The sequence below is a fragment of the Triturus cristatus genome, chromosome 11, assembly GCF_964204655.1.
Source record: "Triturus cristatus chromosome 11, aTriCri1.1, whole genome shotgun sequence".
Lineage (NCBI taxonomy): Eukaryota > Metazoa > Chordata > Amphibia > Caudata > Salamandridae > Triturus > Triturus cristatus.
In genome coordinates this window covers 494,938,941-494,963,473 of record NC_140594.1, presented here as the reverse complement: position 1 = coordinate 494,963,473, position 24,533 = coordinate 494,938,941, and the positions used below count along the sequence as shown (strand labels likewise).

General features: G+C 44.5%; 1 protein-coding gene across 3 annotated transcripts in view; it reads left to right on the top strand.

The window, feature by feature from the left end:
- The window catches only part of ENTPD4 (ectonucleoside triphosphate diphosphohydrolase 4), a 136,292-nt gene that overhangs the window by 2,857 nt on the left and 108,902 nt on the right, over positions 1 to 24,533 (top strand). For all 3 annotated transcript variants that reach the window (XM_085633251.1, XM_085633252.1, XM_085633249.1), the window contains exon 2: positions 24,013 to 24,118. In XM_085633251.1, the coding sequence (XP_085489377.1) occupies positions 24,111 to 24,118 (8 nt within the window). In that variant the 5' untranslated portion in view covers positions 24,013 to 24,110. The remainder of the gene's footprint in view (positions 1 to 24,012; positions 24,119 to 24,533) is intronic.

Sequence of the window (24,533 nt, the reverse complement as noted above, 5' to 3'; positions counted from 1 at the left end):
CATAGAATTATCACAGCTGCATGAATGGCAAGGAATTTGTTTGTGGAAGCACAGAACTCCTGCCCAATCAAAACATGTACTACTAGCCCCCAACATCTGGGCAGAGCTAACTCCCCTTTCAAGTGATGCTATCATAATTGTCTGGCGGCAGCTGCACTATCAAGCTAGACCATAAAAACAACATCTTGCATTGTGGACGTGAGAAGGAGATCATGTCGCAGTTATCGTAATGTTTAAGCAGGCATGGCTCGCACATGAATGGCTCCATTCTAGGCCTCCTCATTTCACGTGAATGAATAATTGTCGGAATCCCCATTCCTGGTTAATTTGTTTGGTTACTTCCTAAACCCGTACATTATTCAAGAATCGTAGAAGGACAATGTAAGAGTCCGAGAAAAAGATCTCAACAATCTCAGTTGTAACACACTGGAACACTCCTACCCTTATGTAAAGGTAGACTTCTGCAATTTAGATTTCACTCACATTATCTTTCCATGATATGAGCCTAATTTGACATGAGCAGAGAATGTACAAGGATAATAATAGAAAAACACATTTTCCCCACAATGCAGTTTTCTTGTGGTTGAGATTTCCGCACCCTTACGCACTATGTTGGGGATCTTTACTGTCACTTGTGCTGAATGGTGGAAATGTGCATTACACATTCTCCAGATTCCCAGTCCACTTCTCTGCATGCTGTAAAAAGTACAGGACTACTACAGACTGTCACGTTCAGTTAAGCAGGCCATCGGAGACTCCTTCAGAGAGCAATACTGTGGAAAATACATCCGTTTTAGGTCTCGCCTAATGACGGGGCATACATTGCCTGTTGAGAAGAATTTTGTTAGCTTGCAGTGGGCCTAGAGCCTGCCCATTTCTTATCAATGGCTGGCTTCATTGTCACTCACATTTGCTTGCTTCTTATTTGTTAGTGTCCGTTGGTTTTACTTGCTCGTCTTGCATTTGTCCTTCCACTGGCACATGGGCACATTAAGTGTATCTTTCCTCTGCTCATTTTTCAGGCACCACTTCTTCCTTTGTTTAATCACTCTAATAGTGTGTGGGTTTTCCACCTGTCTCCCTCGTGTACTTCTCCCCTCTGTTTTCCTTTTTCTCACACTCACTCAGTTGCAGTTCATGCTTCCCTACCACCTCCTTGTCCGTTTGCTTCCCCAGCCTCACCTGTCCACCCTCCATTGTCAGTATGTTTCCTGATCCACTCTTGCCTGCCGTTGTTAGCTTGCTTCCCCTCCCTGCCCATCCTCTTGTCACCTTGCTGTCCTATTCCCCTGTCCTCCATCCACTGTCTGCTTTTTGCCCCATCCCCTCAAGCCTGCTTTCCATTGTGAATTTGCTACTCCTTTTTCTCCTACCAGCCCTCAGTTGTCCGCTTCCTGCCTCAGCCCTTTCTGCCCGCCGTTGTGAGCTTCCTTTCCTAGCTCCTTCCCACCTGCCCTATATTGTCAATTTGCTTCCACAGCCTCTCCCTCGCAACCTCCTTTGTTAGCTCACTTGGTCAGCCCTTTCCGGCTGCCCTCTGTAGTCAACTTCCTTCCCCAGGCTCTTATGCCCACCATCTGTTGTCAGCCTGCTTCATCTGTGCCTTCCATCTGCCTTCTGTAGTTACTTTGCTTCCCCTGTGCCCCTCCGTTGTCTGTGTACTTCCCCATTGTCTCTCACATGACCTCTTCTCCCATCCGCGTCTTTCTTTCCAGCTCTTTCTCCATCCATGTTGCCTAATCCTCCCCACTCACTCTTCCCATTGTTTGCTTTCAATAAAAATTCATTTGTGCTAGCCGCAGCATAGTGCTTCTTTAAAAATTTAATTTTAGCTATGCTGCACAGCAGTGGCTCTGCTGTATATCATCAATACAATCAATGGCAAAGCTAATAACTCTCATAGGTTTTGCCAATGCTTGTTAGACTTTGATACCCTTAAGAGGGCACCCACAGATTTTCAATCAAACATTTAGTAGATTCCACCTACCAGTTCCCCATGGCGTAGCTGGAGGTTTTATAGGACAGCCAATTTTTTGTCTCGCTTGAACATAGCAAATAGGATTTTTTATTTAAAAATCCTAATGTTTGATCAACATTCAATGAAAAGCACATGCACCTTTGCCAATATCACTCCAGCTCTCAATATAATGTGCAACCTCAGGGCAAATGTTAACTAAACGTTCTGCCAAGGTTGAAGGTGCCTGCTTTGTGAAGCTTTAAATGATTGGAAAGCCATTTGAAAATGGCGGTCTACTGAACCTTTATTTCCCTGCACAATAACATCATCAGATTGTACGCATTTCTTAGACAGCCTAGTTTCTGGTTTCAAAACTAGTGAGGACAGGATCATATTAGGAGGAAAAAGCATTGTGTGCAGAAAAAAACTATTTTTCCTATTTCCTCCATGAAATTCACATTTTATGTTGTTTGAATGAAGCAGACTGTCTACTCCTTTCTACAGTCAATCCCTTCGGGACCAAGATAGCAGCATAGTCATTTTCCAACAAGCTGATAACATGACTGGCATCTTGGAGTGCCTTGCTCCCTAAACATTTAAGAGGCCGTAAAACATCAGACCAGCTCAGGAGTACTATTAAAAATAAAAAAAAAATAAAAAAAAAAAGAACCTCTACAGAGAAAAAAAAAATCTTGAAAGTATCGTAACCTATGTGTCGTAATCACCCATCACCAATGAACCTCGAACATTCAAAGAGGAAAATAAAAAAGCAATGGCAAACAGTAGGTCTCACCTTTAAAAGGCAATAGCCCACCTATTGGGTTTGCCAATGTTTGTTGCCGATGTTAAACAGAAAAAAGGTGCATCTATAAAAACAAAAAACAAAATGAAAATGCCCTGCCCCACCTACATGGTGCAACTGCGTACATGCATCACAACGATAATGTGGACATTTTATTTTCTTTACTTTATAGCCAGCCCCAGTGGGATGAAATATACACTTGAATGCATCACCACATGTCCGCGTGTGTCATGATGCTGTGCCGCCTGTTTTTATTTATTACTCTTAATTTACCATTCTAACATGACAGCAGTCCAGCTTTGAGTGGTAGATAAATAAGAAGTACACAAAAGCACATTGTCAAGAAAGAACTGCCCTGGTAAAAAATTGCACCTGTTGATCCCGCTGAAAAAGAAAAATGAAATGGACAAGAAGAAAAGATGGGTTAGTTGAGATAGTACAACGGAGGTGCAAGTAGGGGATAAACAAATGAATACCGTCGAGTTTGGGAACAGTGAGAAGGGAGGGACCAGGGACCAACAAGGAGTTGGGTAAAATTGGAGAATAGAAGCTCATAAAAAGGCAAGCAGGTCGGCTGGGGAAGCAACAGAGAAGCTGGGTGGTGCTCAACAGAGTAGGGGAGCGAGGTTGTGAGAGGGAAACATTGTACGGGTTAGAGAGCAAGAAAACATCTACTCCTACAGAGTGTTGGAAGAAAACGAAAAGAGTAGTTCCCTGAATGTGAGCAGTGGAAGGGTACAAGTCTTTCAGTGAAAAGGATGGTAAATTGGTGGGGGATAAATAAAAGACAAGAAAGGACATACATGCATCAAAGAAGCAAGTATATGCGATTGACAAGAGAAACCCAGCCAATGATAGTCAATAGGCTCACCTGAAGCTACTTGAAGGATTGGTATTTTTTAATCAATAATGTTTTGAAACCAGAAAGCTTAGGAGAGACCTAAAGATTACAGAAATCCATATCTTTGAAGCCAAAGACTTGAGTCAGAAGAGAAATTTACCAAGACAAAAACTGAACAAGTTGATACAGTGAAACAACATACCACTCCTCCAGTATACTTTTCAATTATTCAACGGGTTGGAGCTCAAATATTTCCAACCTTTTTAAATAAAAGGTGAAAAATATTGAGCTATAGCTCACTATTAAACCAGAAGATCTGTCAAACTTGGTATAAATGCGAAAGCTTTGTTCTCCTTCGCTCATTTCATAGAAATCTCACAAAAGGAAAGCCTGCAGGGCATCGCCAAAACTAGGCCTTCATCATTCTTCTAAGAACCCCTTAATTCAATAAGCAATTATAAAACAAATCCGGTACATAACAACATCATTCTGGACCAACCTGAATAACCAGTCTGTGGCACAAGAGAATGTTCCAGACTGCTTCAAAATTGGACAATACACTTCTCTACTTTATGAAAACGGGAACAGGCATAGACAATTTGCACACATTATGCCCAGTTTCAAACTTCACATTTCTTGCAAATGTATGAGAAAGCTGTGTAGCAACACAGCCTAAACAATTTCTCACTAGCAACAATCCACTGTACAAATGTCTGTCAAGCTTTTGGGAAGGATGCACAGCAAACACTAGATTAACTCTCCTAAAACAGAATCGTAACTGTTGTTCCCCCAGATTACTCTGTTGTCTTGCAGCAATGGATCAGCACTTTGACCATACTAGATCACAATCCATAGATTGCATATTTTGTGACACCATTTGGCTTTTTATGAAAAGAAACCCTAGGTACAAGCACACATACTTGTGGTATCTAATGGAGTGCAGAACCAAGTGAGACTAGTACAAAGAATTTCAAGCAAGTGACACAGGCTGTAGCGTTTTCAAGACTGGATCACGGCAATTTCATGCGCTGTACAACTCTCAAGATCCACCAAGCTTCTCTGTTGGCGACGTATATCATATAGTAGGTAGGCTCATAACAGAGACCAGGAAACTCAACCTCATTACTCCTATGTTGCTCTCACTCAATTGGCAACCAATAAAGGCAAAAAGGTACTTCAAAGTTGTCTGCAAAACATAAAAAAACGGTCCAAACAGGAATACCTAAATACTTGATTCACAACTACATCCCTTGGGTAGTCAAGGCTCATTGAGAAGAACAGAGAGCCCCTTTGCTTAAAACCTGGCCTTCAAGAAAAAAACAGACTAAATCCTTCTTAAATAATGAACCTAAGAGTGAAACTCTATTGCCCTTCTGATTCAGAAACAGTCTACCTCCAAACCTTTAAGATGAACCTTAAAGCCATAATGATCCAATGTGTTTGGCACATGAATAGACCACTCTTGATTTTACCCTTTCAGAGGAGACTGTCACAGATCATGTGACTCCAATGAAATAAGTGAACTTGTTTGAACTATGTATTCTGTATGCAATATTTAATGTTACTTGGCTTCAAGCTGGTTTCTTTTGTCTACAATATAAGAGGAATTTTATTATGTAACCCCGCACAACCAATGTTAAGAACCGTATCTTGGCTGTGTCTTACTGTATCTATATATTCTTTATATAAAGCAACAACATTTGAAATAAAAACCTGCAAGTATTTTGCCTCTTAACACTATAGGTTTATGTGTTCAGCTCTGAATGGATACTTCTCATACAATTTTTCCTTCGGTCCCAGGCATTACATTAGCTGTTTAAATTCCTTAGATTTAAAGGCTCACTTTCCATGGTTTTAATTATTTTATGCCTTTATAATTGCTCGCCGTTTATTTTCATTACCATTTACTTTGCCAGTGTGATTTTGGGAGTAGGGGAGCCTGCTTCCTGAGTCGGGGGTTGGTGGACCCCAATTAAATGTCTGCTGTGCTTTGCCCATCCATTTTTCGGCATGTTGCTAACGCGACCTGACACTCCCACCTGGCCCGTGTGACCCTGTATGGGAGCGTATTTAAAGCCTGGTAAAGAGCGTCCACGCACAGCGGGTGCACCGCTGGCGTGCCAAAGATGAGCCCGTCTGCGCCGGACTGCTCTCAGCGCCAGCCCCCCTGGCTCTGAGTGCAAATCTAAGCGCTTAAAGTGTTACACGGGGTCCGAACTTCAGGCCTTGAATTCAGGAGGTAATGACCCTAGCTGCATATGCATAATTTTTTTCACAGCACTAAAAGTAAAGCAGGTTACTTGCGTTAACTGTGGGAATATCCTACCTAAATTAGATTTCTCTGAATCTAGCTTTCGAACGCCCGCAATTCCAGTTAGAGGGATTAAATTATGAAACAAATCCCTACGATGCACCTTTGTTAATGCTAGATCTCTTGTAAAACACTGTATCAAATGTGCAGAACTGATTGATGGCCAAAAAATAAAAATAGCTTTTGTGACTGAGTCCTGGACTGATGCTGACTCAGGACCAGATCTGGTTAAAGCTACACCCCGGGTTTTTCATGCAATAGCCTGAACAGGTCCGATAGAAGGGGTGGTGGACTAGTGGTCATTTACCATAATTCTCTGACGGCTACTTTTGAACCAATTAAGATTGACTCCTTTGAAGCCTTCTCTTTCTGTTTCTTACTTTCTCACCATCACTCCTTTAGGGAAGTTCTACTCTATAGACCTCTGGGTCCAAAGAAGCGGTTTCTAACAGATATAAGCTCCTTAGTAGAAGATGGACTTTGCTCCAATAATTTTACCATATTGGGGGATTTCAGTTTTCACCTGGAATCATTCAGGGACTCAGACTCAGTAGCGCTAAAAGATGTGTTTGGCAGTACAGGGTTAATCCAGTTAGTTCCTGATCCTACCCATGAGGCAGGACACACCCTTGACTGCATATTTTCCAATCATCCCCATCTGCGGTATTTAGGAGTACTGCCCCTTAGTTGGTCAGATCATTCCGTTGTTTTGTTCAAAGTCACCCTTCCAGGAGGGCCACACGACAATAACTCCTCAAATAATGCATTAGCTTCGCGGGCTTGGGACAGAATCGATGGAGCTCTCCTTGGAGACCTACAATGTGGTAGCTAGGCTGCTAACTAGAATTCCCATGTCTGCATCAGTTAAGAGGGAAATAAGTAAACTCCACTGGCTGCCAATAGTGCAACGGGCCAGATTTAAGGCACTCTGCTTTGCCTTCAAAGCTCTCCATGGTATAGGCCCTGACCACCTTAGGCAATGTTTTAGCTGGTAAATACCTGCCAGAACTCTGCGCTTCCTTGGAGCAAAATTGATCGGTGTGCCAAAATTAAAAAAGGCCGACTGGGGGGGAAGGGGAGTGGGGGGGGGGCAGGAGCTTTGTCATCTGCAATGCTAGGGCATGGAATACTCTTACCTTTCCATGTCCGTGCCTCCCCAGATCTGCTTTCCTTTAGAAAGTTGGTAAAGACCTGGATTTTCAGGTATTAGTAGTTTTCTGGGTCTCCGTATTTTTCACTTGTTCTGTAGGTCTGAGCTAAGCGCCAGGACACCCTTTGATATTCGTGCGCTCTAGAAGTATAGTGAACATAACAAAGTATAGTTATTGATAACCCTGCTTGCCTCCACTTTTAAGCCATTTTATTGTGCTTCTCATTTCTTTGTCAGCTGCACTCAAACGCAAATTTATCTCAGTTGGGTTTTTGGGACAGGGTTTTGACCAGCACCTTGTTTGCAGGGAAGAGGGTAGAGGAGAGCCATAGTGCTCACTTAATTTATTTCTGCAGTTTTGTATAGCTTAGACAGCACCCTAGGGTCACATAGCGCTTTAAATAGGAGAATATTTTCAATTTATCCTTAATATTTATGCGAATGTAGTAAGGCAGAGTTTAGTGAGATTGTATGTATGTCCAAGATGGATAGTTGGGAATCTCTACTCCTACAGATTTACCATTGACAAGTGTTTACAGAACTGTGGCTGAATGGCTTGTTTGAAGTGAAGTACTTAGAATGAAACAATTGCTAGAAAACACCGAGAAATCTAAGTTGGAATTAAGCTCCCTTGACAACATTATTAATGTGCCTTTTTTAGATCTCGGCTAGACAGTGCATGCACTGTCTCTAAGAGACATGTTCTTTTCAGTCGGTGGGCATCGGCCAACACATAGGCTTACCATTTGCTCGCTTAATCGTCGCTCTCATATCCTTTGTCCAAGTCATGCATACATCATGCCTCTTCTTGTGTTTATCCTGCCCCAGACCATGGGCCAAGTACTTGTGTCCTTCCACTGCTCTCGTTTTAGGGCTACTTTTTTCTTTGTGTTTGAGCACGCCATACAAGTGGTCATGTTTTCACTTTCTCCGGCCTCTTGCCCCATACCCTACCACATGTGAATGATGCTTTATCTGGATTGCTGCAAATGTATTTATGGTAATTCAAGCTGACGCAATTTCATCCAGCACTGTGAGTTAGATGTTTGGTGGGATTTAAAATATGTGTATGTGTGTATATATATGTGTGTGTGTGTATATATATATATATATATATATAAAATTGTTTTTTAAGTTAAGGTTATTACTTTATTTAAATGAATTAAGATGCAGCGTCTAACTTTAAATGTGAACCTAACCACTTGATCTTACTTCTCTGCCATGCCTTCTGAGGCAATTGAAAATGCTCGATACTTTACGTTAAGGAATGTATCCCCATTTGAATGCCTTCATTAGACAGTACCAATTATTTTTTGCCAGCATTCTTCAGCCGTGTCCAAGTTAATGAACTTACCGTAAAAAAAGAAATCATGTGTTGGTGTAATGGGGCATATCAGTTATTTTTTCAATTGGAAATATCTTTCATCTTAAACCTCTTGCTTCCTTTGGATTGGCCATCATTTTAATACAAAATACTGACTAGGACACAGCATTTCTATATTTTTATTTCTGCGTGGTTCGAGAACAGCGCTGACCTCGTAAAAGTGTGTATTTTTCTCTAACTTTCCGCCTCGCTGCACAGCAGGCCCACTACTGTACACCTTGGCTAAAAGATGTTCACAAAGACAGGAACTCTCTGCTTGTTAAGTTTAGGTGTTACTTCAGGTGAAGACGGGATTTTGCACATTCTCCAATGATTACTGTTAAGATTTGTCCTCCATGGGTATGTGGAAAATGTGGTGGGAAGATTAGCTGAAATTCAGTTTTTAGAGATTTTAGCTTTAGTTTGGTGTATGTCATTGGAGAATGGATCTTGTTGAGACAACAACAGCTCTGTGTCTTTTGGAGATACAAGTTTCAAGTACACATGAGTGTCATCCACACAGAAATGGGTGGTGATGGGTGTTACTCGCTTAGATAAGAATGGAAGGAATTGGCTCCATGTACATTGTGAATAGTAGGTGTGCAAGAATGCAGCTTTACGAAGCTCCTTACTTTGGCTTTGCTGAGGAGAGACGAAGCTATTTTGATGCAGTGAATACTTGAATATTTTCAGGAGCAGGGAATGATCCACCATTTCGAAGTATGCTGATAAGTCCAGTGAGAGGAGATGGCATGAAACCCTTTGTCCAAAATGTTTTTTGCTGCAAATTTAATAGATCATTTTATTCTAAGAACAGCCTGAGTTGAGTTTCAACACAGCTATAGAACACTTAGGCCCAGAAAAATACATTAGAAATTAAAGAGTCTTTCTCCATGCGTTGTTTTTACCCCTGAGGAGTATTTTGGTCCCACTGCACACTTCTGACTATTTGCTGTAACAATCCACCTCCTGTTGAGTGCTTCCATTGCACTGAACAATGGACTATTTTACATGTGAAAAGTGCCTGCAATGACTCAAATCCTATGATGAATTCACTCTCAAAGAAACTACTATAGCTATGCTAACCCATAAACCTGGCAAAGCCCCTTGTCTACACAGAATTCCTGTAGATCTTTACCGTAGTGAACCTCCGATCTGGATCCCATATATAAACTCATTGTCAAATGCTTTGATGGCAGTAGGCCGGATTTCAGACACCTGGAAAGGAGCTATATTACTACTGATCCCCAAGAAGGGAGCTCAAGCTACTCCAGGCAATTACAGACCCATAAGTCTAATCCATAACATGCAGAATGTTTTTGGTTCCCAAATTCTCATTCGATTATGGGACTGGAATGCGCAGAATAAGGTCTTATCTCTCTTATAGGCAGGGTTCAGGCAAAACATTAGCACTGTGGATCAAATGACATGCTTTTTAGCTATTAGGTGGAGGACTGTTGACCTTGAATGCAAGATTATTTGTGGCTTTTGTGGATCTCCCAAGGACCAAACTATGGGAGACACTATCGAGAATAGGGGTTCCACGAGGCTTGTTGCCCTTAATCCGTCTGCGGCATTTGACACCGTGGCCCATCCGATTCTCCTAGAGAGACTCAAACTTCTGGGAATTCAGGGTATGGCCCTTGCCTGGATCTGGTCCTTACTGGAGAACCGGACACAACAAGTTTTCCTACATCCCTTTGTCTCTTCCCAGAAGCCCCTTGTTTGTGGGGTCCCCCAGGGTTCAGCATTGAGCCCTCTCCTATTCAACGCCTATCTCTCCCTGCTTGCAGCTCTGATTGAATCCCTGGGGTGAAGGTGATTTCCTACGCTGTCGATACCCAGCTTCTGTTTTCTTTTAAAGAGCATTCAGAGGCATTTTATATTAACCTCAGAAGCTGCCTACGTCCCATATCGACCCGGATGACCCAAAACGGTCTAAAACTAAACTCGGAAAAAAACGAGGTGCTATTCTTCAATCAACAGGCCACTCCACCCTCTAGGCTCTGGTGGCTGCAGGAATTGAACCCTCCTCCTGAGTATGTAGACTCAGTGAGAAACTTGGGTTTCAGATTTGATTATGCCCTTTCTTGCAAGTCCCAGATTAGGCAAGTCTCTTCCTCCTGCTTCGGGAAACTCTGTATCCAGCGGAAATTTCTCCACTTCTTCCCGATGGACTGCAGGAGGATGGTGGGTCATGGCTTTATTACATCCCATCTGGGTTATGCCAATAGTCTGTACTTTGGTTTCCCTGCATATCTGATCCGCAGATGCAAATGATACAGAATGCAGCGGCCGGACTGATTTGCAAGGTGCCTTACCGACTCCATCACACCCCGTCCAAAAAACCTCCACTGGCTACCCGTCATAAGGAGAATATAATTCAAGGCACTCACCCTGGCCTACAGAGCAACCAGGACCGAGGCCCGGCCTACTTGAGAGCTAGACTCCAACACTACCAGCATGACCGGGTTCTGAGATCTAACCACCTGCAGCTCCTCACCACCCCTGCTTTTGCAAGGCGAGGGTAGGCAGCAGAGCTTATACAGTTCGGACCACTAAACTGTGGAACACAATGCCGCTCCCTGTCCGTCTGACTGAACCTGAACCCGCCTTTAGACGAGCTCTAAAAACCTGCCTAGTCAACCGTCGCTAAGCCTACTTGTGCCCTGAGTCTCTTGACTCCCTTAGCACTGGGACACCTCCGCTAGAGGTAGCTGCGCACTCTACAAACTCCAAATAAAAAGATAAAATCCTGAAACATTATACAGGCAACTATGCTAGGGTCAGATGGGGACCTGCGGGTGATTTGACAGATGAACAGTGGTGGCTGCTCCGCTAATGTGGAGGAGAGTAGTCCCACTACTCTTAGAGCAGTGAAAAATGGAAAAATAAAATGATAACAAGGTTTATTTTTTGTTGCTGCCGGCTGGATTAGGGTTGGGTGGAGCTGGTGACTCAGGGAGGAGTGGTGGACTGTGTACACTAAGTGCGCATGACTGCCTGGCTGGCCGTCTTGGCCCGGCCAAACAGTCATGCGCAATTACTAGGCTGTAATGGCTGCATTGTTGTGTGTCCTGTCCCTACCAATCCTTCTCCTGCTTCGTTGCTTGTCTGGTCTGCCCCTCCCCCGTTGTTCCGTGCCCTGTCCGCCCCACCTCTTTTCTCCCTCCCCCTCCTCATTCGTTTTGTCCCCTTCTATCCAGCCAGAAAAAAGCACCCAAAATTCACTCCAGTGTGTTTCAAGATGCTACAAAAATGCAGACGGCGCTGCACTATCTTCATGTAGTGCATGTAGTGTCAACACAACGACCTTCAGCTCTGAGATAAGATAATTAAACATGAGTTTTTCCCTGAATGCCTTTTATGTATTTGTGTGTTTCAGATATCACAGCCATACCATGATCTTGCTTTTGGCAACTTCAGACCACTTTAAGTAGATTGCAGTCCTTGCACCTGTTTATGGATGTTGGATATCATTTATTTTTGTTATTACTGCTTAATTCTTGTGTTGCCTCGCACCCCCAACCTTTGGCTCACATTTACTGCTCCTTATAAAAAGATTGATGGATAATTGTGTATTTGAAATTCTTGTTGGCTTACATTTGCTGTCAAGGTGCTACTGTCATTTGTTCCTGAGAACGTTTTTGTGAGGGCAGAGAATAATCCCATACTAAGAAAAGAGATCACTGCACCTCGTGTCAGTGCTGGTCATTTCATAGCGCTTTGTTTTTCTAACTTTCAGCAAAGCTGCAGAGCAGCCGTGCTGCCGTCCTAAATGGCTCAAAGACAATGACAAAGCCAATAGCTCTTGCAATTGGCTGATTTATCATCCGGTGTTTACGTTAGTGGCTCTTTGTGGGTTAGCACCCTGCTTGTGATTGGATGGCTTGCCTTTTTCAATTCACAGATCTTGATTCAATGCCTTTCCTCCCTATTCTTCTGTTTGCCTCACCTCTGGTGCATTACTGTTTGACATTACTTCTGAATGGATGGACTCTTTTCTTTCTTCTGGTGGCTTGAAGGGGTGCTTTTTTATTTTTCATTCAACACGCGAGAGCATGTTTTATTTCCTTACTCTTTTCTATTTCCACTTGTTTTCCAGATCTTCTCCTCCCCCTCTCTCTGCTGTAACACTCCTACACATCTGTGACACCTCCACTACAAACCTATTTTTATATTTTTATTGTAATCATCTTTTTTTATTAATTTCTGAGGGCCTCATACTGACTGTATTTGCTCCCTGATCCCAGCCAACTCCTGTTTTTTCTTTTTCATTTTAATCATCATCATCAAAAACTTTTATTCAGCAAATCGCCATAAAAAGATTTTCACGTAAGACAACAGCTTGGATATAAAAACAAATAAATAAAACTCAATAAAACTTGAAAACCTTTCAATATGTAAACTGGCTAAGATACTGAATTAACACAGAGAATACACACATTGAGCAGAACGTTTTGCAGCACCACAAGGATTAACCTAAGCAAATACCACTACTCAGACTAGGCTTGAATAACTAGTTTTCTCCTAATTCTAAGTGCCTCACTAATATAACGCATCCAGCAAAACAAGTAGGCTGCTTATCTATAGGCTGGGAGGACATGCAGGCCTGCCAAACACGTTGTTGGACGGTAGTCACGTAGAAGGGGGGCATACAAATTGTTTTCTTGGTAGTGTGTAAAAAGTAAAAAAAATAAAATAAAAAAAAAAGTAAAATGAATAAGGGATTGAGGGGATAAATTATTATAGGGACAATGTGGCAAAAATGGAAAACCAGTACCACGCTGTGGGAAGGCCACCAGAAAGTGTACTAGGCCTAATGTAGAGCACATTAAATAAAATCTCTATTCGAAATTGGCTAACCACAGTAGGTAGGACTCAATCTCATCGTAGTGGTTATCTCCAAGTGACGAAGGGTTGATTCCATTTTTAACACATTAGAGTATCGTGTAGTATTTCTATGTTATTTAAATGGAGCTTTGACTGTTTTCTTGGAGTTCTCATCTATTTCACTGGGACAAAGAAAGAAATTTGGGGTTCCAAGTTGTAGACAAGTTTTCTTGCTGTAGGCAAACCAGGGAGTGGAATCCACAAGGTCTTGTTTTAAACAGTCCCTATCACTCAGCTTCCTGACAATTTTTACAGAAGAGTCAAGAAGGGGGATAGGTCTCTAGCAAGACGGTTGGTTTCTGTCTCCCTCAGCAATCAGAAATTAAATTTTTTTTTACTAGACCTGTAAGTCTAGGAACTTAAAAAATCTACTCGACCTAACTGTAATGCACTTGACCTCTGTCTCTGAAAGCTGAGCAAATGTGACAAGTTAACAAGAATTATAGGTATTTTTATTGCTCATTCACTTTGTGAGCAATAAAGATGCCTTTAAATCTTGCTATCTTGTCATGTTGGTCAAAAAGTCAGTTTGTCTTCCTACTCACAAGAAAGGGTGAATAGGACCTAAAAATAGCTTGTCCTAATTAATTTGAGCGGTCGAGTGGAGTTTTCGAGCCCTGTCCCTTTTTAGGTCTCGCCTGAGCTAGCGTGCATGCGCTGCTCTGCGAGGCTTCTAGTAAGGACTTTCAACTCAAGACCACACGCTTGTGCGCGTGCTTTTCTTTTTGCTCACTGCTATTGGACTTTGCGTGCGTCTTTCCAAGAAAGACAGCACGCAATTGGCCAAAGGCGGGTGCATGTCCCGCCTGTCCTAGGGAGCTCAGGAGCGAGCAGCAGCGCGGCCGGGTGCCAGCTGCATACCTCACATTCCTTTCGCGGTCACGTGGCCGCGCTTGTTTTACTTTGGGAGATGTGTTTGTGGGCACCATATTCAGAAAATAAAGGCATGCGGGCGCTATATTAGCTGTGCACAGCCTGCGCCTCTCTTGTATTTTATTTACTTTGCAAGCTGTTTATGGGCACCATATTCAGAAAACAAAGGCGTGCCGCCGCTTTATGTGCCGCGCACGGCCGCCACCTCTTGTGTATTTTATGTACTTTGAGAGCTGTGTTTGTGGGCACCATATTAAAAAAACAAAGGCACATGCATGCTTTATTTCCTACACACGCCGCCTCTTTTGTAATTTATTTACTTTTGGAGCCGTGTTTATGAACACCATGTGCAAAAATGGAAGGCCAGCGGCCGCTTTATGTGCCGTGCCCCCACCGGACCTATTTAAAACTTTTTTTCCTCACTTGTTTTTTGTTGCTCTTTTAAAGCCGTCTAGCAGCTCAAAGTTCCTTGCGCCTTCTCTAGGCCTCTTCTGGCTGTTTTTGCTTCACTGCGCTCCTTTTGCTTATTTCAGGGTTAAATGTCAGATGCTTTCTGATTCCCCACAGTTCCTCTTGTAATCAGAGCAATCTCTGGTCCCAGAAAGCCACCCTCTTCCTCCCCTTTCTGCTCCTCAGATCTCTTTTTCTCATTCTCCTGCTCACTCAGAGATCATTCCCTCTCCTCCCTCGCAGCAGAGCGGCTCAGTCCAGCAGCACAGCCTGCTTAAACCCTTTAATTATGGTGCAGGGAAGGAGGGTGGTTCTAAATTCCTATTGGCTCCAGAAATATTGCCTGAAAGGCAAAACAAAGTTTTTTTTATCTTCACCCACTCATCTCTTTTCTGTCTTCTTCGTGTTTTTTAAAACTCAGCTTTCAGTCTGCTGGAAAAAAGAAACCTCAGTTCATCAGAGTTGTGTGGTTACTTCGCTGAAAAAAATACTTGTGTATTTGTTTTTGGGATACTCTAAAGCTGCTAACCGTGCTGTGTTTTTGGTGGGCGTGAGTTGCTGGAGGGAGGCGGATCTGCTGTAGAAATTAAAGGTTGCATAGAAAACCACAATCTTTTTCATTTTACAGATTACCTTATTTGCAGAGGCCTATTCACGATTGTACTCCTTATATTTGAAAATAAATACATGTGCTGTAAATGTATGCAAATGAGTGTGTGTGGGGGCGGGCAGGGGGTTGGGGGGAGGGCTCAACGCTTGATCTGATCTGACCAGGAACGTTTATGATACCAGTTTCTTCCAAGGGGCACCCGCTCCAAGCCGGCATTCCCACTCTAGCTTTAATATTTGTATTGACAAGTTCTAATGGGCGAATGACGAGTCTCGCACTTTGCAAGTTCTGCCCCACACCTCTGTGCTTTTTCCCCAGCCCGCTTCAGGAGGGCTGTGTGCCCCCGGCCCCATCTTTTCTTTCTCTCCAGGGAGGCTGCGCTGGTATTTTTAGGTTGGCGCCCCTCCCTGCCCGGACCCTCTGTCTCTCTCTGCTAATGCCCCTTTGATTTAAAGTGACCCCTCCCCGTGTGATTTCCTTTATTATCACCCATTGTTAGCCATGTGAGCACTGGGAGGTATGGGGAAGTCCGGCCTCTGCTTTTCTCCCTATTAATGGCTGGGTGGGGCCCACTTCACGGGCTCAGTGTCAGGAGGTGTGCCCGCTGTCAGAAGGTGCCAGCACCACAGGGCACTGCCAGGGCCCACCCGAGTCCACCGGCAGCCCCTAAGGCCCAGTGCACAGCTGCCTGCTGCCAACTCTCAGGGCCAGGAGCACCGGCTTGCACCGGCAGTAAGAACAACGCCTAACGGTGTAAGATTGTACCTCCTGAAAGAATGCATATGTCTCTCACTGAGTCTGCAGTATTTTTGTTACTTTCTTTGAATCCGGTTTAATATAGGGTTTGGCTTCTACAAACCCTGTAAATGTACAAATAATAGGTCTCGCCTTTGGGACCTTATAAGTATTTAGTTATGAGCAGGTCCCAAAGGCGAGACCTATTGGCTATGCCAATGCTTGTTATATATTGGCACAATGGTCGACTTACTCCATGAAGAAGTTATTCCACCCTTAATTTCTTCTCTGAATATATTTGTTAATAGGGGGTCCAGAATTTTAAATTCTGGGTATAGAGATCAGTGGGGAATCCGCCCGGGCCCTTGCCTACTAGGCACTTAAGAATAGCCATAGTGACTTCGCTTACAGTTATCGTATCACTCGGGGAGGTTTGTTTACCCCTAATTACGGTGGCCTGACCTAGAGGAGATAGCTGTCCTTGGGATACATTTTGTTGGTTAAAGATTTGGGAGAATTGGGCGACACATAGAGTGGGAGGGATTTGGCGTTCTAGACGTGGCTTAATCTTTCCTGAAATAGGCCGATTTATGATTTCCCAAAATACCTTATCACTTCGTTCAGCAGCTGCTGCTATGTCCTCACAAGCCCTCTATTTATCTCCTGTTTTCTCCTCTCGAAGGTCACTATAGGATTGTCTTGTCAGTCTTATGATCTCGATATTACGTGGTAGGGTATTTGTAGCTGCTTTTAGATGTTTTAGGGCAGCAGTACAGGCTAGATCGAACCATTTATAAGTGGGGCAGCTCCTATTAGATCTGTTTTTGGTTAACAGACCTGATACCCTCATAACTAGCCACCAAATCTTGGTCTCTTGACTCTTCCAAGAGCCAGCACATTACCTCTTCCTGATTTTCTACTATCAGGTCCTTAAAAAAACTGGGTGTGAACTATAGCTGCTAATGCAAACACCCTTATTTGGACAAAACTGAGATCAGGGACCGGTTTTGTGTTGTGAGCGTGTGTACAGGACCATTTTAAAGATAGTGAGACAGGGTTGTGATCGCTCAAAGTGGAAGAAAGGATGTCACTATCTATTACTAATGGTACAAGTTCGGATGAGACAAGGATGAAATAGCTGGTGCTACCCCTGCCTCTACCTACAAAAGTTGGCGACTGAAAAGAGCCCTTTCTGTAATAGTCAGGAAAAATGTTTAACAATAAGCTGGTTTAGGGTGTCGCTGTAGGGAGTATGAAGGAAATGGCTAGTGCTGTCTCCTTGTCTAGCTGATAGACCACAGACACGATCGCTCCTATGCTGGCAGAGCTGGGTATTCTAATCACTCATCCAAAGAATAGCCACCTGCTCCGGCTTTTTTAATCATTTTTTCTAATGGCCTGGTCGCTGCAAAGTGCTGCTATGCCACTCAGTTTATTTTTGGCGCATCTGTACCTTTTTAAATATTTTGCTAATTTACCGTTTAGAAATGGCTGTTGGTCATGCTGGAACAGTAAATTTAAAATGGCAAAGTAGCTGTGGTACATCATGATGTATGTGTAAATGAATGTGTACTCAATGCAGCGTTCTTGGAAATGGTGTGCTCAAAATGAAAATCCACTCCAAGAACCCACTGGGCATGAGCATATGTTATGTGCCATTCGCAGTCGTGTTGGCATTTTTAATTTACCAGTTCAACATGGCCGATGGTAAATTGTGAACAATAAATTAAAAATATGGTGCACAGGACCGCCTGAGTAAACAATCCTTGGCTTCCCCAGTAAGTCAGCACTCCTCTTTTAATAGTGAAGTGTATGGGCTTTCACAATGGTATTTTTAGTTTTAGACAATTTAACAAGCCGTCACTGTATAGTCTCTTTTAATTGTTGGTGAAGGGGTTGGTATGCACAATAATGCATTTAAAGCATTTTTGACAATCGTTTGTTTTGAAAAGGTGTGCTCCAAATTTTTTTAAAAACATTTTTTCTTAGAATTGCGGTGTAAACTATGGATGTGAAATATTTCTGAGGGATATCCCAGCTTTTTATCTTAATTGAAATATAGACTCGACAATGGTATTTCATTATGTGCTGAATCCCTAGATCCCCTCTTATGGCTAAATAACCTTTGGTTTTATTTTCAATTGTTATTGCCGATTAGCCCTGCCATCGAAGGCCTTTAGGCAAAACCAGTGTTTGAGTGTCTATGAACGTGGTTGAAGCAACGAAATATAGGGCCGAATGACATGCTTGTCTGGTCTGAAGGTGGGCTTACAAACCATTTAATGTTTTCTTCACATGCTGATTTCGTTTGCAACCCCTCTTTAATTTTGAGATGCCATTGATGTGTTAATCAGTTGTATCTTTAAAGGACAATTTGCAGGTCACCGCAAAAACACCTGCCTCAATAACATTTGTGAGGGTGAGGGGAAGCCCAAAATGTGCCTACTTTTTTTTTTTTTTTTGCAGAGTTTTATATAGCGCGAACTTGACCCGAATCCAATCAGTTATCAGAGCGCTTTACATAGCACCAATTACGTTACATGAGGACACACATTCATTAAGTCTCGCCTTGCTATCGCGTAAGCGATCGCAAAGCAAGACAATTGTAAGCGGGTTTTAAAAGTGCTCCCAAAAAGCGGATTGCATGGCTAGCACGCGCACAATCACGCGCATCGTGCCGCTATGCAATCTGCTTTTTGGGAGCACTTCAAAGGGTCCGCTCCCCCGCCTGCAATGCGCTCCCCCGCCCCCAAGCGTGCGCGCGCCACGCTCCGCCGGGCTAGTTAATTTGACCCTTGGCTCTGGCGCCATTTCATTGAGAAAGGCCGTCAGCAGGCGCTAGCAGTCCGTGAGGATCACCCCCATCCCTCTGCCTGCTTGTGAGGTCCACGGTTATCTACCATGACTCCCATACTCGTTTTCCGACTCTCTCTCCCCACTCGCCTACCAAGCGACACTTAAATTTTTTTTCACTTTCTTGCCGACCATAAGACTTTTTTGTTTTTCCCGCCAGATTTCCATTCTATTTTCTTCAGAACGCGTTCAAGTTGGCAAGACGTCTCTTCAATCCAGTTCAGTTTTTACCGAGCACCAGAGGGTTGACAGCATCAACAGGCCAGCTGTGATCTCACCACCCAACTTTGGGGAATTACCCTTCTTCACCGTAACCAGCTTGATGGGTTCGTCAACGGTATATGAATGAGTTGAAGGGAAGTATCCAAGGAAAATAGGCAAGAGAGAAACTAGTCTCGGTGAACCTGGAAACTACAGCGAACGACGCTCGACAGCCCCCCTACACTTCGCAAACCCTCGCTAATACCCGGATGTCCTACTCTCTTTTTAATGTACCTCCTTGGACGTGTGCAGTGTCAAACATGGCCAGGAGGAAGCAATGCTGAGAAATCCTCGCTCTCATAGTCCCTGTTCCCTTACAGGCAAAACGTGGAAGCGCTTAGAATCAGGCGACCTCCGGATTCGAAGCGCTACACAAGAGGACGGCTCAGAAGGATGCCTGACCCCATACACAACGCGCCGGGCCACGAGTGTGACAAAAGACGGTGTTTGAGTTGTGTTACAGTGAGCACACAGTTCTGGAACCCAGCGGCGCACCCCCGTCTAACCCCCCTCCTTTACTAGAAACCGCATAAATGGAAATTAAAAATTCATTTCATGCATTTACTAATGTATTTTATGACAATGTCGGGAGTCGGACTGAATTACTGGCTGTTCCCATATCTCAACTCACGCTTGGCGTAGGTTTCCAATGGAGGCGCGTGTGAAGGACACACACGCGAACACACACGTGCACATATATGCACATAAACACATATACACACAGGCAGCAACACACAAACCTACGTAAGCATATGCACGTGCATGCACACCAATACGCCAGCCATACATACACATGTAAACATGTATGCACACCAACATACACAAACACATACATACACCCCATTATGGCTATACAGGTATAGGTATACACACAAACACATATGTACACATCCATGCAGACAAATAAGCACACTGACACACTAATACTTGCATACCATCACACCGACCATACATACACATATAACACACACATGTATACACACCAACACACACATGCATACACAACTATGCACACATACAAACACACACATGCATTTACACACACATATGAACATATACAAACACACACAGACATGCATAAACATATGCATATACATGCACACCAACCCTACATACACATATAAACAAGCACGCACACCAACATACTCAAACACATATACATACAAACAAACATGCATACACAGACATAGGTATACACACAAACATGTGTACACATCCATGAAGACAAATGAACACAATGACACACCCATACTTGCACACCAACACACACACATGCATACACAAACATATACACATACAAACACACACGCATGCATACACACACAGATATATACATATAGACACACACACTGTGCACACACACGCACTCCCGTACTGTCTCAGGGGGAGAGTCGGTGTCAGCTGTCTCCTAGAGGGAGATCTCGCATGAGACAGTAAGACTCAGAGACATGTTGCGGTGGGGAGAGACAGACATGCCTCCCTTTAATTGTGTTGTTGCAAGATGGTGACTATCTTCTGCCACTGGTGCATTCAGATAAGCGGCAGGAAGTTCGTCGGACACATGCACTGGTTTCAATTTCGAGAAAGTGGGGTGAACGTTTCACAGATCGGGAGTGTGTGTCAACACGTGTTTCTCCTTCACGGCAAGGCCAATCAGTACGTTTTGTTTAACCGTGTGGTCATGAATCCTTTAATTGCATAAGTGAGCGGGTATGGATGTAAACAAAAATGTAACACTAATACCACATTTTCTGTCACTCTTGTGAACAGGTTTGCTGTGAATGTATGAATGAGAATGGCGTTTTAGAAGACGTTGCATGGAAAAGGGTCAACATGGTGTATACGTGTTTTTTGGTGATTTTTTTATTTGTATTTTTTATTTATTTTTTATTGCATGGTTAACATCATGATATACTTCATGCTTCATTGCAGATCAGTTTTTTGGCCCGTGGTTATTTACGAGTTTGGAAAATACTTTTGTATTGTTTCGATTCTTTTTGTCTCTGCCCTATCTCTTGGCTGCGTCCTTACTCTCTCCCATCTTCTCTCTCCACCTCTTTGCTAATGTTTTCATTTTCCCCAACTCTCCTCTTTACTCTCTCTAATTCTTTTTTTGCTCCTTTTCTTTCTCTGTCCCTTCTCTCCTCTTTCTCTCCCCACCTGTCCCTTCTCTAACCCCACTCCTCTTCCTCTGCCCGCCCCCCCATCCCTCTCTCTCTCACAGTACTGCAGCATAGGCAGCACCAGGTCTCTGATGCCTTCTCAGTGTTGGCCCTGGGGGTGGAGGAGGTAAGTCAGCCCCCCAAGTGAATCCCATTATCAACAGATAGTGAACCTCTATTTACCAATAAGTACGGAGCGGTCTCGGGTGACGGCTGATGCGAACAGTGATCTGCTCTCGGCCCCGGCAGGGCCTGTGGGGTGGGGGCGTTACCTTACACTAGGAGAGGAAGTAAAAGTGATATCCTCCCCCTCCCCCCCCCCCCCCATTCCACCACTGTCTCTCCTCACCCTCCACCTCTCTCTCTCCTCCACTTCTGATTCCCTTCCACCTCGGTTTCTCCTTACCCTCCACCTCGGTCTCTCCTTACCCTCCACCTCGGTCTCTCCTTACCCTCCACCTCGGTCTCTCCTCACCCTCCACCTCGGTCTCTCCTCACCCTCCACCTCGGTCTCTCCTCACCCTCCACCTCGGTCTCTCCTCACCCTCCAACTCGGTCTCTCCTCACCCTCCACCTCGGTCTCTCCTCACCCTCCAACTCGGTCTCTCCTCACCCTCCAACTCGGTCTCTCCTCACCCTCCACCTCGGTCTCTCCTCACCCTCCACCTCGGTCTCTCCTCACCCTCCACCCCGGTCTCTCCTCACCCTCCACCCCGGTCTCTCCTCACCCTCCACCCCGGTTTCTCCTCACCCTCCACCCCGGTCTCTCCTCACCCTCCACTTCGGTCTCTCCTCACCCTCCACTTCGGTCTCTCCTCACCCTCCACTTCGGTCTCTCCTCACCCTCCACCTCGGTCTCTCCTCACCCTCCACCTCGGTCTCTCCTCACCCTCCACCTCGGTCTCTCCTCACCCTCCACCTCGGTCTCTCCTCACCCTCCACACGTGTCTCTCCTCACCCTCCACAGGTGTCTCCTCCTCACCCTCCACAGGTGTCTCCTCCTCACCCTCCACAGGTGTCTCCTCCTCACCCTCCACAGGTGTCTCCTCCTCACCCTCCACAGGTGTCTCCTCCTCACCCTCCACAGGTGTCTCCTCCTCACCCTCCACAGGTGTCTCCGCCTCACCCTCCACAGGTGTCTCCTCCTCACCCTCCACAGGTGTCTCCTCCTCACCCTCCACAGGTGTCTCCTCCTCACCCTCCACAGGTGTCTCCTCCTCACCCTCCACAGGTGTCTCCTCCTCACCCTCCACAGGTGTCTCCTCCTCACCTTCCACAGGTGTCTCCTCCTCACCCTCCACAGGTGTCTCCTCCTCACCCTCCACGTGTCTCTCCTCACCCTCCACGTGTCTCTCCTCACCCTCCACGTCTCTCCTGCACGCCTCACACTGCTGCACGCCTCACACTGCTGCACGCCTCACACTGCTGCACGCCTCACACTGCTGCACGCCTCACACTGCTGCACGCCGCACACTGCTGCACGCCGCACACTGCTGCACGCCACACACTGATGCAACCGGCACACTGCTGCACGCCACCCACTGCTGCACACTGCTGCATTACTCACTGCTGCATGCTGCACGTCACTGCTGCACGCAGCACACTGCTGCACGCCGCTGCACGCCACAGTGCTGCATGCCTCACACTGCTACACGAAACACTGCTGCACGCCTTACACTGCTGCACGCCGCTGCACGCCACAGTGCTGCATGCCTTACACTGCTACACGAAACACTGCTGCACGCTGCACGCTGCACACTGCTGCACGCTGCACACTGCTGCACGCCGCACACTGCTGCACTCCACACACTGCTTTTATGCGAGTTTATGCTACTGACATTGTAAATGACAATGCCTTTTATTTGTTTTAAAACCAAAACATAACTGAAAGGCATTGTAATTTTACAATGCCAATAAATCTTATAAATGCGAGACCTATTGCATTGCAAATGCTTGTTTTTTGTTAGGCACGGGGAGATTAAGTGACTTGCCCAGAATCACAGGATGTTCAGCATCGTTACCGAGACTCGAACCCAGTTCCCCAGGTCAGAGGTCGAGCGCCCTAGCCGTTAGGCCAACTCCTCTCCCCCAAGTACTTCCCCAGGTCCTGCCACCAACCCTTGATCGTGTAGTAGATTTCTCTTTCACATCTCACTAACTGATTGATCAATGGCTAGTGACCACAATTACAAACAATTTCAGTGACATACCCCCTTTTCTCTGAAAGTTATTATGGGCGACAAAGTGTTTTTGCTATCGGGAAAGAGATTTCCAGCTCCCAAGTGCACTTTGTATATTGGAGCCAGCCTGTTTGTGGCCATAAAACCGTTGATTTTGCTAATCACATCTCTTGTAACCCCAAAAATGCTTAAAACATCAGTCCTGTTATACTCACAGGTGATTTGTTACATAGTTCAGACTGTATGAGTAGTTTCTACTTCATGATTTCTTCTGTGCTTTCACAGCATTACATACATTAGAAGAAAGATCTCTGAAGCAGTTACTTTGGAGGTTTTTGGAACTATATAAAGCTTCAGATAAACGGAGGTGTGAATGGCCTACAATTAAGGTGCAGCATTTAGCTTTTGTAACTTTATCAGGATCTTCAGCTTATCTCTGAGTGACTTCTTAAAGCTCAATAAATACTTTCTATGCCATAGGGAATTTCTAGGTGTTTGTTTGCTTTTGGCTTAATATCAGGCTATCATCATATTATTGGTTTAAGACAAACTCTTCATTTGTTGTACACAGGGGCAGGCAAACAATGTGGGCTCAGCAGTTTGAGAAGCCCAGGGAGCTGCGTCCAGGCATTTTGGCTTCGTAGTGCATTGATTCTCAGTGCTCCTGCAATGGGAAGGTAAGTTTTTGGTATTCTCCCTGAACTGCATTAAGGTTCAGGGAGCATCAGACTTCACTACTAGCTGTTAAAGGCCCAAATAGTCTAATGTACTTACAGAATTCCTACTAGGATTACTTTTTAAAGTAAAGGATACTAATTTAAATAGATTTAGAAAATAATTAAATTTCTGTTTGATTAAAAGAAACTGGTTTTCAAAGGGCTCATTTAGTATTGTAATAGGTATTTAAGTAAAAACCAGATCACAGACCCAACGATAGACCTACAACATCCACAACCTTCCCACTACACAGGACCCAACGACAATTGTTAGAGATCCTCGCCACACATGACGTGATAGACGCATGGCACAGTTTACACCCAGCCGTCAGAGAGGGCATATGTCACTCCTGTACACACTCCACGTGGTCGAGAA